Source organism: Scyliorhinus torazame, chromosome 1, assembly GCF_047496885.1.
Source record: "Scyliorhinus torazame isolate Kashiwa2021f chromosome 1, sScyTor2.1, whole genome shotgun sequence".
NCBI classification, from domain to species: domain Eukaryota; kingdom Metazoa; phylum Chordata; class Chondrichthyes; order Carcharhiniformes; family Scyliorhinidae; genus Scyliorhinus; species Scyliorhinus torazame.
In genome coordinates, this window is record NC_092707.1 from 97,208,897 (window position 1) to 97,223,912 (window position 15,016).

General features: G+C 49.6%; 1 protein-coding gene across 2 annotated transcripts in view; it reads left to right on the forward strand.

The window, feature by feature from the left end:
• The window catches only part of LOC140410392 (phospholipase A2, minor isoenzyme-like), a 61,632-nt gene extending 46,900 nt beyond the window's left edge, over positions 1–14,732 (forward strand). Inside the window, exon 4 of one of the 2 annotated variants that reach the window (XM_072498468.1) lies at positions 14,558–14,732. In XM_072498468.1, coding sequence (XP_072354569.1) covers positions 14,558–14,679 — 122 coding nt within the window. In that variant the 3' untranslated portion in view covers positions 14,680–14,732. The remainder of the gene's footprint in view (positions 1–14,557) is intronic. The other variant, XM_072498460.1, reaches the window with a different exon arrangement.
• Positions 14,733–15,016: the final 284 nt, after the last annotated feature.

A 15,016-nucleotide genomic window follows, 5' to 3' on the forward strand; every position in this document is an offset into this window, starting at 1 on the left:
AACACGTGGATTCTGGGATTCTTCCATGCCCAAATAAAAGCAGATGTCAATTTATTAATCTTAATAAAGAAAGCGATTTGGGCAGTAAAATGGGGAGGCATTGAAAGAGAAATAAAAACCAAGGGAGTAAATTCATTTTAATTGATTGAATCATGGCTGCCTAAAATAGAGGAAGGTTGTTCCATCTCTGTCGGTGTTTTGACATTATTGATCAGGCTTGAATAATTTAATTTATGAAATGAGGCCCAATTGTGGGCCACTCTGACCCCCAAGTAACAAAAACTTGTATTGGAGAGGCAAAAGGGTAACATGCCTAAATGGACTCACCTTCCATGGAGGTTAACCCAAAAACATTAATTCTAGGATAGATTTAGCTTATAGCCAGAGAAGGAGTCGAAGGTATTAAGAGTCTTCTTTATGCCACCTATGGAGGGAATTGGGTCTGTATTATATAAAAGTAAGTCTGCAGCATAAAGACATGCCCAATGTTCCACCCCATCTCGATTAATACCTCTCCATTGATTGGAAGCCCTCAGGGCTATAGATGGTGGCTCTATTGCCAGGGTGAATAAAAGTGGAGAGAGTGGACAGCCTTTCCTGGTGCCCCTATTCAAGGGGAAGCAGTCTGAATAAAAGATGTTCGTGCGAACGTTGGCCATTATATAACAAGCGAATCCAAGAGGTAAATTTGTGGCCGAACCCAAATCTCCCGAGAATCTCAAATAAATATTCCCACCCCACCCTGTCAAAAGTTTTCTCAGCATCAGGAGAAATTAGCAGGCGACATACATTGGCTGATAATTGCCAGCCCTTTACAAAGCCTGTTTGATGCTCCAAAATTAGACTTGGAAGGCAATTCAACCGTTGCGCCAGAACCTTAGCGAGCAACTAAACTTATGTCTAAGTTTAAAAGTGCGATGGGTCAGTATGAACCACACTTAGTTGGGTCCTTGTCCTCTTAAGGAGCAAAGAATAGAGGCCTGAGTAAGGGTTGAACGCAATGAACCGCGGGATAGTGAGTTATTAAACATGTCTAACAACAAAGGTGCAAGCTGTTCAGAGAACGTCTTATAAAATTCGATCAGAAAGCCATCTGGGCCTGGGGCCTTGCCAGCTGCATCAGCCCAATATATTTTAAAATCTCGTCAGGGAATAACAGGGAGTCCAATTCATACCTCGGGCTGGTTTCTCCGATTCCAACACCGAAATCGCGTTCAGCAATGAGGCGTAGAATCCCCGATGCCGCCGAAATCGAGGGCCACGCCACTTTCACGATGCTCCCCCCCCCCCCCACGACCTCCGTACATTGGTGGTCATTGTCTCCGACTGGCCAAGTTCCCGATGACGTGGGTCTCTCATGGTCACACCCGTCGGGAACTCAGTGTGGCGGCTGCGGACTCAGTATAGCGCTGTCACAGTCGGGGGAGGGCCGATCCGCAGGCAGGGGTGGACATATTCGGGGCTGGGGGCACTGTGGTCGGACAGTCCGGGGCGCGCAAGCCGGCCGAAGGAGGAGACTATTTCGCGGGCCGGGTCCCCGAGTGGCTTCCGCCATGAAGCATGGACCCGGCAATATCAGCAGCTGGAGCCGGGTGCTCTACGCTGCCTCCCTGCTGGGCCCCAGCAAAAGGGGGAATCGGTGGTCATTTTGTGCCAGTTTACCCGGCGTGTCACCGTTCCCACACCGGCGTGGGAACATAGTCTCCAAATTGGTGAATCCAGCCCCTCTTGTCTGCTTTGACAGTTGGGGTGGGCAGATTACCCAGAAACTCAGACATGATCAACTTGTCCGCGGGAGGCTCAGATTTATAAAGGCCACAGGAATAGGACTGAAATGCCACATTGACCTGGCGAGCGGCGGTAACCACCCAGGCTGAGTATCTTATGGGAGGCCGTCTGGCATTTAAGTTGGTGAGACAGAACAAAGAACAAAGAAAAGTACAGCACAGGAACAGGCCGTTCGGCCCTCCAAGCCTGCGCCAACCATGCTGCCCGACTAAACTACAATCTTCTACACTTCCAGAGTCCGTATCCCTCTATTCCCATCCTATTCATGTATTTGTCAAGATGCCCCATAAACAGCATAATTTTGTAGACCTCTATCAGAAGATGACTGGCTTTCTCCCTATATTCATAGAAAGCACCCCTGGAGCGTTGTACCTGATGTACAGCCTTATAGTTCTCAAAAGAAGTGGCTAAGCGCTCACAAAAATTCTTACCGGCCAGCAAAGTTGGTATCCAATCTCCAGAGTGGGTGTTGGGTGGGGCAGGTCTCCAACAACAGATTAACAAAGTATGAGGCGTGATCAGAGATTCCGATACCTGAGTACTCAACTGTCACTACCGATGGGAGGAGAGACTTACCTAAAATGAAAAAATCAATGCGGAAAAATGCATGGTGAACATGAGAGAAAAGGTGAAATCCCTGTCACTCCGAAGCAAAAAACACCAGGAAACCTACACCCCGCCCAATCTGGCCCATAAAAGAAGACAAAGCTCTGGCCATCCCTGAAGGGACAAAAGGTTTGGGGTTCGAATGATCCAAATTAGGGTCCAAAACACAGTTGAGACCGCCTCCTAAAATAAGATGGCGTGAATCGAGGTTGGGGAGGGAAGCTAACAGGGAATTAATGAAATTTGTGTCATCCAAGTTTGGGGCAGAGACGTTGACAAGAACGTTGGACAGGGAGCTGCAAATGATTATGTATCAACCATTGGGGTCAGCCACGATCTGAGAAGAGGAGAACTGGACTCTTTGATTAATTACAATCGCCATTCCGCTGGCCCTGCTATTGAAACTAGAGTGAAAAAACATGCCCAGAGTTTTGGGTCTCAAGATGAGCGAATGCTCTTGACTGTATTACAGGGTCATTGAAGCCCCTAATGTTCCAGGTAATCAGTCAGATTGCAGGTCTCCCACCACCCCTCAAACTGGAGTCAGCCATTCTCGAGGGGAGAAGTTAAACAAGAGACACAGGTAAGATAAAGCAAAAAGATCCACTCAAGGTGGCCACCGAACCAAGTCAGATGACTCGGCAAAATGAGACCAGCAAACACCGTCAACAAACTAAAACTAAAACCCACCCCAATAACGCCATCACCGTTGAGTATAACCGCACCCCAAAGCAAAAGAACTGATGACAAACAATAACTTAACCTAAAGCCTACAAATGACAAAACATAACGAAATACAAACTGATTTTAAAATCTAATATTATGAGCTGCAGTAAACCCTCTAATATCACTCACGTTAACTAACACAACCTTGTTGGCAGGGATACTCCCAACCAGAGAATAAAAACTTATTCAACTTACGCCACATTGGCGACTAATAGCCACGCCAAACGATAACAATAAAATGAGAAAGGGAAACAATAGGTTGATATAAGGAACAAACAGCAGAAATCTCTTAACTGTAGGTAAGGGTAATAAGAATGCACCCAAACCACAAACATGAAAAGAAACTAAATACAAAATATACAGAGCTAAATAACAAATTAAACAGAGTACAACTTGCTCCTCTGGGTAAAGGAGTCCGCAGCTCCCGGTGATCAAAAGAGTGGTCTTTTTCTTGAAACATTACTTGATGGCGAGCTGGATAGATCTTCCCAAACTTGACTCCACTCTTGTACAGGATGGATTTCACTGTATTTAAAACGGCCCCTAGCTAGGTCTGCACTCGTGACCTGATACAGCCTAATAGAGTGGTCTTCCCATGTGTAAGCCTGGTGCTCCCTTGCCCATCGAAGAACCACCTCCTTCTCTTTGAAACTGAATTCTATTTTTTTGAAAATGTTTTTATTGCATTTTCATATTTTAACTCCAACCATTCATAAATTACAACTTACAAAACCACGCCAAAAAACCAACACATATATTTACAATATTTAGTGCTAGTCAAAGTTGGAATGACAGGATAGACAGGATGAATGCGTGGCTTGAGAGATGGTGCAGGAGGGAGGGATTCAGATTTTTGGGACATTGGAACCAGTTTTGGGGGAGGTGGGACCATAACAAATCAGACAGTCTACACCTGGACAGGACTGGAACCAATGTCCTCAGGGGGTTGTTTGCTAGTGCTGTTGGGGAGGGTTTAAACTAATGTGGTAGGGGATGGGAACTAATGTCAGAAGTCAGAGCGTAGTAAAGAGAGGATAGAAACAAAAGTCAGTAAGGAGAAAAGTGGAAGGCAGAGAAGCGGATTGAACTGCGTTTATTTCAATGCCAGAGGCCCAACGGGCAAGGATGAACTCAGGGCATGGATAGGTACATGGAACTGGGATATTATAGCTATTACTGAAACTTGGCTAAAGCAGGGCAGGACTGGCAGCTCAATGTTCCGGGGTACAGATGCTATTGGAAAGATAAAACAGGAGGTAAGAGAGGAGGGAGAGTTGTGTATTTGATTAGGGCTAGTATCACGGCAGTACAGAGAGAGGATATATCCGAGGGTTCGCCCACTGAGTCTATATGGGTAGAACTGAAAAATAAGGGTGAGATCACTTTGATAGGACTGTGCTATAGGCCCCCAAATAGTCAGTGGGATATTGAGGAGCAAATATGTAAAGAGATTACAGATAGCTGCCGGAAAAATAGGGTGGTAATAGTTGGGGAATTTAACTTTCCCAACATTAACTTGGATAGCCATAGCACTAGGGGTTTGGATGGAGCGAAATTTGTCGAGTGTATTCAGGAAAAAACTCCTCATTCAATATATGGATGGCCCAACTAGAAAGGGGGCAAAACCTGACCTCCTCTTGGGGAATAAGGAAGGGCAGGTGACGGAAGTGTTAGTAAGAGATCACTTTGGGACCAGTGACCATAATTCCATTAGTTTTAAGATAACTGTGGAGAATGACAGTTCCGGCCCAAAAGTTAAAATTTTTAATTGGGGCAAGGCCAATTTCGAGGATATTAGGTGGGAACTTAAAAAAATTGATTGGGGGTGCCTATTTGCAGGCAAGGGGACAGCTGGTAAGTGGGAATCTTTCAAAAAGGTGTTAACTAGGGTTCAAGGTGAGCACATTCCTCTTAGAGTGAAGGATAAGGCTGGTAGAAGTAGGGAACCCTGGATGACTCGGGATATTGAGGCCATGGTCAAAAGGAAGAAGGAGACATATGACATGCATAGGCAGCTGGGATCAAATGGATCCCTTGAAGAGTATAGGCCTTGTCGGAGTAGAGTTAAGAGAGAAGTCAGGAGGGCAAAAAGGGGACATGAGATTATCTTGGCAGATAAGGCAAAGGAAAATTCAAAGAGCTTTTACAGATACATAAAGGGTAAAAGAGTGACTAGGGAGAGGGCAGGCCTCTTAAGGATAAAGAAGGTCATCTATGTACAGATCCACAAGGGATATGAGAGGTCCTAACTGAATATTTATCGTCAGTATTTATTGTTGAGAAGGAGGTGCTGGAGGTATTAAAGCGCATTAAGATAGATAAATCGGACTTCCGGTGACGGCGGGCGGGAGGCGGCCGCACAATGGAGGGCTCCCATTTGGCAATGGCATTTTCAGGGCTTTAAGCCGGTCCCAGGGTCCACGGAGGCGGCAGAAGCAGGGAGAAGGCACGGAGGAGGCACAGTGAAGACACAGGAGGAAAAAAAGAACAAAGAAAAATGTCGAGGGTGAGCAAGAAAACGGCTGGGAAAAAAACAGCTGAAGGTCCGTCGGGGAGTGGAAAGGTCACCGCGGGGTCACCAAGGAAAATGGAGGCTGGAGCACCAGGGAAGGCCACACTGCTTACGGCTGAAGAAATAACTAAGGTGATGGCTGCGGAATTTGAAAAGCAGTTGGCGCAGATTGCGAAATGCATGGAGACGGTGGGGAAGGAGATGAGGAAGGTTTTGAGTGTGCTGGTGGAGGAGGCGGTTTCCCCGGTGAGGACGGAGGTGGCGAGCGCAGTGGCGAAGGTGCGAGAGCAAGGGGAGGCGCTGAAGGAAGTGGAGGAGACGTTATTGCAGCACGGTGATCAACTTGCCTCGATGGGGAAAGAGATGCGGAAGGTGATGGATACTAACAAGGATCTGCGAGGAAAAATGGAAGACCTGGAAAACAGATCCAGGCGACAGAATTTGAGGATTGTGGGGCTGCCCGAAGGAGTTGAAGGACCGAAGCCGACTGAGTATTTTGCCACGATGCTGGCAAAACTATTGGGGGAGGGGGAGGATCCCTCCCGATATGAACTGGATCGGGCTCATCGGTCGTGGAGGCCTGTACCAAAGGCGAGTGAGCTGCCAAGGGCAGTGACTCTGTGCTTCCGTAGGTGCAGTGTGAAGGAGAAGGTCCTGAGCTGGGCCAAGCAGAAGCGGGTGGTGCAGTGGGCTGGAGCTGGTATATGTGTATACCAGGACTTTACGGTGGAGCTGGCAAGAAGGCGGGCTGCCTTCAACCGGGTGAAGAGGGCACTGTACATTAGCAAGGTGCGGTGCGGCATTGTATATCCAGCGAAGCTGAGGGTGACTTACAAGCTCAGGGACTTTTAATTTGGAACGGCGGAAGCAGCGGAGGAGTTTGCGAAAGCAGAAGGACTGTGGCAGAACTGACAAATTGAGGAATGGCCATGTGCCGATGTAACCTCATGACTGTATTTTCTTCTTTTTTGTATCACTGCGCGCGGGTGTAGAGACTAAAGGAGCTAATGTGGTATATATTTGGACAAGGGAAGGGATGGGACTTTCACTCGAAATGAGGGTTCTTTGGGGTGTAGGTGGATATGCGGGGTTTGTGTGCTAAAAGGGGATCTTTGGGCTTTCCTAGGGCCAGGCAAGTGGGAAAGGGACCCGGGCGGGGGCCTCCACGCTGGCCGGTTTAAGCCGGCCAGTGAACGGGAGTGAGGTGGGGGGAGGGGCTGCGGCCATCGGAGCCTGGCAGAACAGGGTCCGAGTGGTCTAGCCGGGGTGGAAAGTTGGGGGGAAGGAACCGAGGCTGGAAGGAGGAGTTTTACAAGAGGCAGTGGACGGGAGGAGCTGGAGGCCTGGGGCGGGGGGGAGAGCTGTGTAAGATTAAGGGTGACTATGGGTAATCCCTGATTCCTTTTTGTCATTTGTTTATGTAAACATGCGGGTTGAGGTTTGGGGGTTGGTGGGTAGATGGGATCGTTGTTATTATGGGGACTGACATCTCTTGCTGATTATTGTTTATTGTTGATGGATGTAAATGTGGGAGAAAATGTGAAAAAGGAGGAGAATAACATTTTTTTAAAAAAAAGATAGATAAATCCCCGGAACCTGAGGAAATGTATCCCAGGACAGCCCCCTAGCTGAGATATTTGAATCGACAGCCACAGGAGAGGGGCCTGAAGATTGGAGGGTAGCAAATGTTGTGCCCTTGTTTAAGAAGGGCTGGAGGGAACTACGCACCGGTTAGCCTTACTTCTGTAGTGGGTAAATTGTTAGAAGGTATTCTGAGGGACAGGATCTACAGGCATTTAGACAGGCAAGGGCTAATTAGAGAAAGTCAGCATGGCTTTGTAAGGGGAAAGTCGTGTCTCACAAATTCAATTTAGTATTTTGAAGGGGTAACCAAGAAGGTAGATGAGGACAATGCAGTCGACGTTGTCTACATGGACTTTAGCAAGGCCTTTGCCAAGGTACCGCATGGTAGGTTGTTGCAAAAGGTTAAATCTCACATAATCCAGGGTGAGGTAGCCAATTGGATACAAAATTGACTTGGCAACCGAAGCTAAAGGATGGTCGTCGAGGGTGGTTTTTCAAACTGGAGGACTGAGACCAGCGGTGTGCCTCAGGGATTGGTGCTGGGTCCACTGTTATTTGTGATATATATTAATGATTTGGATGAGAACATAAGAGGCATGGTGAGTAAGTTTGCAGATGACACCAAGATTGGACAGTGAAGAAGGTTATATAAGATTTCAACAGGATCTTGAACAATTAGGCCAGTGGGCCGATGAATGGCAGATGGAGTTTAATTTGGATAAATGTGAGATGATGTATTTTGATAGATCAAATCAGGCCAGGACCTACTCAGTTAATGGGAGGGAGTTGGGGAGAGTTAAAGAACAAAGAGATCTAGAAGTACAGGTTCATAGCTCCTTGAAGGTGGAGTCGTAGGTGTACAGGGTGGTGAAGAAGGCATTCAGCATGCTAGGTTTTATTGGTCAGAATATTGAATACAGGAGTTGGGACGTCTTGTTGAGGTTGTACAAGACATTGGTAAGACCACACATGGAATACTGTGTTTAGTTCTGGTCAGCCTATTATAGGAAGGATATTGTTAAACTAGAAAGAGTGCAGAAGAGATTTACGAGGATGCTACCAGGACTGGATGGTCTGAGTTAGGAGAGGCTGGATAGGCTGGGACTTTTTTCACTGGAGCGTAGGAGGCTTAGGGGTGATTTTATAGAGGTCTATAAAGTAAAGAGGAGCATAGATGAGGTAGATAGTCAACATCTTTTCCCAAAGGTAGAGGAGTCTAGAACTAGAGGGCATAGGTTTAAAGTGAGAGAGGAGAGATACAAAAGAGACCAGAGGGGAAATTTCTTCACACAATGGGTGGTGAGCATCTGGAACGGGCTGCCAGAGGCAGTGGTGGAGGCGGGTCCAATTTTTTCCTTTAAAAAACAGTTAGACAGTTACATGGGCAGGATGGGTATAGAGGGATATGAGCCAAATGCAGGCAAGTGGGACTAGTTAGTGATAGAAACTGGGCGGCATGGACAAGCTGGGCCAAATGGACCTGTTTCCATGCTGTAAACATCTACGACTATGACAATCATGTGTCTTTGCTGCAACTATGACCGTGATTGGCCTTTAGTTGTCATACATATTTCATGCTTCCCAACATGACCAAAGCATGCATTTACAAGTGTCTATTTACAGTTTGGTTTGGGCCTTAGCTTGCCCTCGGACGGGTCCCCTGTGGCTTTGTTCCTTGTCCCTCATGTTCATTTTGCGTGCCTTCGTTCCGCCCTCCCCCTTCTCTCCACCCCATTCCCTGGCGTCCATTATTGCGGGAGTGAACCTGTGATTGTTGCAGATGGGGCCCATGGTGGACATTTCAATTAGGCCGAAGTGTTACTTTGTTTGATACCATGTCTGGAGCGTGGCTACTACCACTGGGCTCCTCAAGTATTTGGCTGGGGGGGATGGGAGAGCCGCTGTGGCGAGGGATCAGAGGGATGTCCCTATGCAGGAACTCTCTTCCATCCTTAACCCATCCCCGTACTCCTCCTGTGGTGGCCGCCCAGTGGCAGAACTGTAGGTTCGGAAGGGCCAGGCCTCCCACGTTTCTTCTCCTTTGTAGGACCATTTTTGGATCCCCAGGTTCCACCCCCCCCCCCACCCCCCACCATCCCCCCCACCCACACACACACAAACACCATGATTAGTTTGTCAACTGTTGAAAAAGACCTCGGGGATGTAGATTGGGAGGGGTCTGAACAGAAAGAGGAACCTGGGCAGCACCTTCATTTTGATTGTCTGTATTCACGGACGCTGAACTCGAGACCCTGCTGGACGCCGTGGAGGAGATGCGACCCTGTACCTGGGGTGGGAAGGAGGCTGCAGACCACCGCCGTCATTCACCGTGCCTGGAGGTCGTGAGCACCATGGCCAACACTGCCAGCAGTGCCGTAAAAAATTGCACGACCTGCTCAGGGTGGCCAGGATGAGTAGGCAGCAACCCCCCACCCTGCACCACATGCCGGCACACATACCTGCCGCCATGGCCGGGTGTCCTGGCCACTGATGCCACCTGCTTCAGCCACCCCCTGGGCTGCATGTGTTGGACTGTCTAACACTGTGCGTTTTCTGACCCCGCCCCCACCCAGGAGACGGCCACTCATAATCGCCATGAGAGGGAGAAGACTGGAGGGGGGGCCACCGGACCTGCAGCCCCTCACCGCATCAGAACAGAGGGCACTGGACGTGGTCTGTGGGCCCAGAGAAAGAGCAGTAGGTGAAGCGGAGGTCGGCACCGGCAAGGAAGTGAGACCCTGCTGAGTTGAGGTTCCCCTTGGCACGTGTCACCCCCTCCCTACCACCACCCCTCCACCCACACCACCCCCACATCCCACTCCACCACCAACCCCCCTCCCCAAACATCCTCCCCCACCAGCCCATGGTCCAATCATGTGTCCTGACTTGTTTCTTGGAGAAGGTCCTGGTGATGGCGTGGGCCCTTCTGGTGTCCCCCGCCCCCAACCACAATCACATCCAGAGGTGGAGAGCAGCGATGGCGAGGGCACGGACAGCGACAGGAGCCCTCGACCCACACCCTGGGACATCTCGGAGCTCAAGTCCGGCGAAGAGATCAACATCCCGTCACAGCTGTCTCCAACATCCTCCACCGTCCCAGACACACTCACTTCGGTGGGCACTTTAGTGAAGAAGCTCCTGGGGCACTATGTGGTGTGCACCACTCACGTGCTGCAGTACCACAGGTGGAGTTAGAAAACCGGGAGGGGGCGGACAGTCAGAGGGCGGGCCGACCCCAGGGACTAGCTGCTGTCCAGACAGGTTTCAGGCTTCTGGAACGGATGGTCCCATTGATTGTGGAGATGCAGTCTCAGAGCCAGCATGAGGGAGTGTTGGCAAGTATCCAATGGGGAGGAGGGGGGGGGGGGGGCACAATGGTTAGCACTGTTGCCTCACAATTTCAGGTTCCCGGGTTCAATTCCAGCCTCGGGTGACTGTGTGGACTTTCTCCCCGTGTGTGCGTGGGTTTCCTCCGGGTGCTCCGTTTCCTCCCACAGTCGAAAGATGTGCAGGTCAGGTGGATTGGCCATGATAAATTGCCCTCAGTGTCCAAAAGGTTAGGTCGGGTTACGGGGATCGGGTGCAGTCCTGGGCTTAAGTAGGGTGCTCTTTCCAAGAGCCGGTGCATACTCGATGGGCTGAATGGCCTCCTTCTGCACTGTAAATTCTATGATTCTTTGATCCAGCGCCTGCAGGTGCAGTTGGAGGAGTCCAACCGTGTGCAGGAGCAGGAGGCCAACACAGCATGGGTGGCGTCTGCCGTGGAGGCCTTGGGGCAAAGGTTTCGGGTCATGGGTCAACATGTCCAAGGTCTGGGGCACTCTGTGCAGGCGGTGGCCGAGGTCCAGAACAGGGCTGCCACGTCACAGGCAGCCATGTACCAGAGCCAACTGGTCATTGCAGCGACGCTCCAGAGCGTGGCCCAGTTACAGCGGGTCATCACCGAGAGCGGCGGCGGCATTGCCTGGGCGCTGGGTGACGTGCCACAGACACAGAGGGGGCGGGGGGAGAGTTTTCCAGTCCCACAGGGAGTTGGCGCAGTCACTGGCTGATGTAGCACAGACCCAGAAGATGGTGGCACAGTCACTGGGTGATGTGGTGCAGACCGTGAGCATGGAGATCCTAGTCAAGACGAGGGTGGGCCTCCAGAACTGGCAGCGTGGGGGAGCCTCAGGGGTTGACTGTTGAGTGTGCCAGGATGAAGGCGTCATGCACACTGCCCGGGTATCAAGCGCAGACATGCATGATGTGGTCACACACCAGCTGCACATTCGAGTGGAACCCCTTTCGGTTTGTGAAGACCGGAATGTCATCTGCAGGTTCTCATAGGGCGACATGCATCTCGTCGATCACCCCCTGGGGCATCATGGCGATGGCGGCGAATCCTGCTGCCCGGGCATCCTGGTGGGCTCGGTCCACATTTAAATGGATGCATAGTGGAAACAGGGCAAATAGGCCTCTGTGGCAGTGCAGATGGATCTGTGCACCTAGCTCTGTGATATCCCAGACAGGTCCCCACTCGATGTGTGGAAGGACGCCGTGGTGTAAATGTTCAGGGCGACTATCACCTTGTTTGCCACCGGGAGCGGGTGTCCTCCCTGATTCCTCCGCGGTGCCAGTTGTGCCATGATCTGGTAGATACGTTGCACTGTCTCCCTGCTCAGCTGGAGTCTTCGACAGCGTGCCCAGTCCAGCAGGTCCTCGAATGACAGGCGCTGCTGGTACACACGAGGTCTGATGCGGTACCTCCTTCCCACCTCCTCCTCGGCCTGTCGGGCAGCTGCCTCCTGTTCCTCTGGGCATTGATCTCCTCATGGAACAGCTCGTACAGCAACAGTGCATACCCCACGGCTACAGAGACTAGGAGGAAGGCCATCATTCCTGGTTGAATTCCAATATCCATTGTCTGCAGAAAGGCCGACATTTTAACATGGTGTGTATCCAAGTGCCCAACCAGGTCCAACGAGCTACATGGTGGGCCCGGTTTGCATTGCATACCCTGCCCGCGCATGTCCACTGCCCTCCCTCCTCCATCTCCACAACCTTGGCTCCGTCGGTGCCTGGCACTGTGGGGGCCTTTGGCTCTGGCTCTGGCGACCGTCCCTGCTGCCAGGAGTACAGTCGGCTGGCACTACCCATGCCAGTGGTATGCTCCCCAGCCCCCGTTTGACGTCCACCTGTTGGGGCTACTGTGGGCGTTGCCCTTGGGTGGGCCACGTGATACCATGGCGTTGTGTGGCAACTGGTTGGGGGTTTGGTATGGCGGAGGGTAAGGTGCAGAGATGGAGGGGTGGGGCCACCCATTTAGCCAGTGGCACTCTGCAAAACTAAGGTGGGCGGTCAGTGGGGTGCGCAGCAAGACAGCCAGGCCCCACAGCCCGTCCCTTAGCCATCGCTCCCCCCCCCCCCCCCAATCTGTCCCCTAGTCATCACAGCCTGGCCAGTGTCAGGACCGGCACGCCACGGTCGCCCCTCTGCGTGTCCTACCTCCCCCTCTCCCTCATCAGCAGCGGCGCCGGTTTCCTGATTTTTAAAAGCATCAGTTAACCTTGCCGTCAGAATTTACCCCTGGTGGAGGCGGAGAATCGCGGAGGCCCCAGGAATATCGGGTCAGGCCTGCTGATGATATGCAAAGGCGTTTACGGTACGTGCGGAGTGGAACGCATTGACGCCACTGTCGTGGCACCGATGAATTGCGATTTGCCATGAACCCGGCGCCGGCCATGATTTTGGCGTCAAGGCCGAATCTCCACCCAATTGCATTTCCTGATTCCGGCGTTGGCGGAGAATCCCACCAAGTGCCTTTAGAATTATTTTTACTTTTCCCTGATGGCACTTTGAAACCCTTTGATGCTGAAGGCAATGAACTCGTGGAAAGAACAAGTTGTATATTAGCATCTGTCTAGTTAGAATAATTTATTTTTCCACTCCTGTTATCCCAGTTGATATGAAACCTTGCAACCTGTGGACTTGATGCCAAAACCTTTCACTGAAGTTCAGAGAAATTTGGTTTCATGGGAGGATTTCCACTCAGCTCTAGATTGTTGTATTCATTATTTACACAACATCTAACATTGATAAATTTTTAATCTTGATAAATATATTTTATTAAAACAAATCCAAACTGATCTGTGATAAGGAAACCATATTGAATTGTCCAATTATCATTCTAACCAATAAATAATAATAATAATCTTTATTGTCACAAGTAGGCTTACATTAACAATGCAATGAAGTTACTGTGAATATCCCCTAGTCGCCACACTCCAGCACCGTTCGGGTTCACTGAGGGAGAATTCAAAATGCCCAATTCACCTAACTAGCACTTCTTTCGGTACTTGTGGGAGGAAACCAGAGCACCCGGAGGAAACCCACACAGACACGGGGAGAACGTGCAGACTCCGCACAGACAGCGACTCAAGCTGGGAATAGAACCTGGGATCCTGGCGCTGTAAAGCAACAGTGCGAACTACTGTGCTATTGTGCCACCCTCAAAGCAACAATACTGAACTATTTTTAAAAATTGGAAAGATATTCCTATTTGCTCCCATTTCCCTGTTCTTGGTTAACTTTTGTCAGGTTGAAGGTATAAAAAATGCTCCAAATAAAGGATAACGTCCACGAGTGTCTGAAAATTGGGTTAACATTCAAGTTGAAGACCGTTCACCTGATCTTAGAACTAGAAGATAAATATGCTTCTCTGAATATTAATAGATAAACTTCAAAAAATAGGACTGCTGGCTCCTTTCACACAGGGACGGTACATTTATTTAGTTGCCTATGTGAAGGCTTGAAATAGGCAAGAAGTTATCGGTGTGATATTACTCAATGAGGGGCCAAACAGACTTTTCCTGTTCCAAAAAATATTCTGAAAGGTCAGTACCTTATGGAAACAAAAATGAAAACATTTTCTGCCCACTGCATCATCCACACGGGTCCCGCCACAACATGGCTAGAAAACCATGACTGTATTCTCCAAAGCATATCAGAAACATAACAGGAAAAATATGGGCGGGATTCTCCGGTCCCCCAGTTGCGTGTCTCTCGGCAGTGCGCCATTGCTGGCGGTGGAATTCTCTCTTCCCGGGATGGATTTCTCATTGAAGCCACCGCACACCGTCGGGAAACCCACAGGTCGGGATGTACTGCCAGCGGGAAAAGAGAATCCCAATGGCTGGAGAATTCCAGCCGAGACTAAATGTGGCCTCTGGTTTCAGTGGTTAGAAATCGGGACAATTCTCTGTAAACACGGAAGCCAGACTTTGTACCAAATGATACTGGCCTCGGTACGAGATCTAGTTCGAAAATGCTTTAGAAATTGTTCCTTTCTTTTCTCTGCAGCTGATAACAGTCCCTGTGAAGCCTATGTCTGTGAATGTGATCGGCAGGCAGCCTTGTGCTTTGCTGACGCTCCATACAAGGAAGAATATAAACACCTGGAGACAGAGAAGTACTGCGTCTAAAAATGCTACGCAACCACATGGGGAAAGAATAAATAAAGCTCAACCTCAATTTATCTTCCTATTCCACTTCTTTGAATGCACTAAACCACCACTCACACGTGCCAGGGAAGGTAAACATTTTCCAAAACATCAAAATAAACCAGAAATAGTTCTGAATAAACCCAAGATCATCGCTTTTGGCAACAGAATACGCTAAAAATCCTTCTTATTGCATGGAATTTCAAGTCTTTTATTATTGCTCATGGACCACATTCCACAATTCAGCAGAAATTTGTACAAAAACTGTTTCCAGAGAACTGCAGCAGTTCCAAAATAAACCGAGATCTCTCAGTGCTCA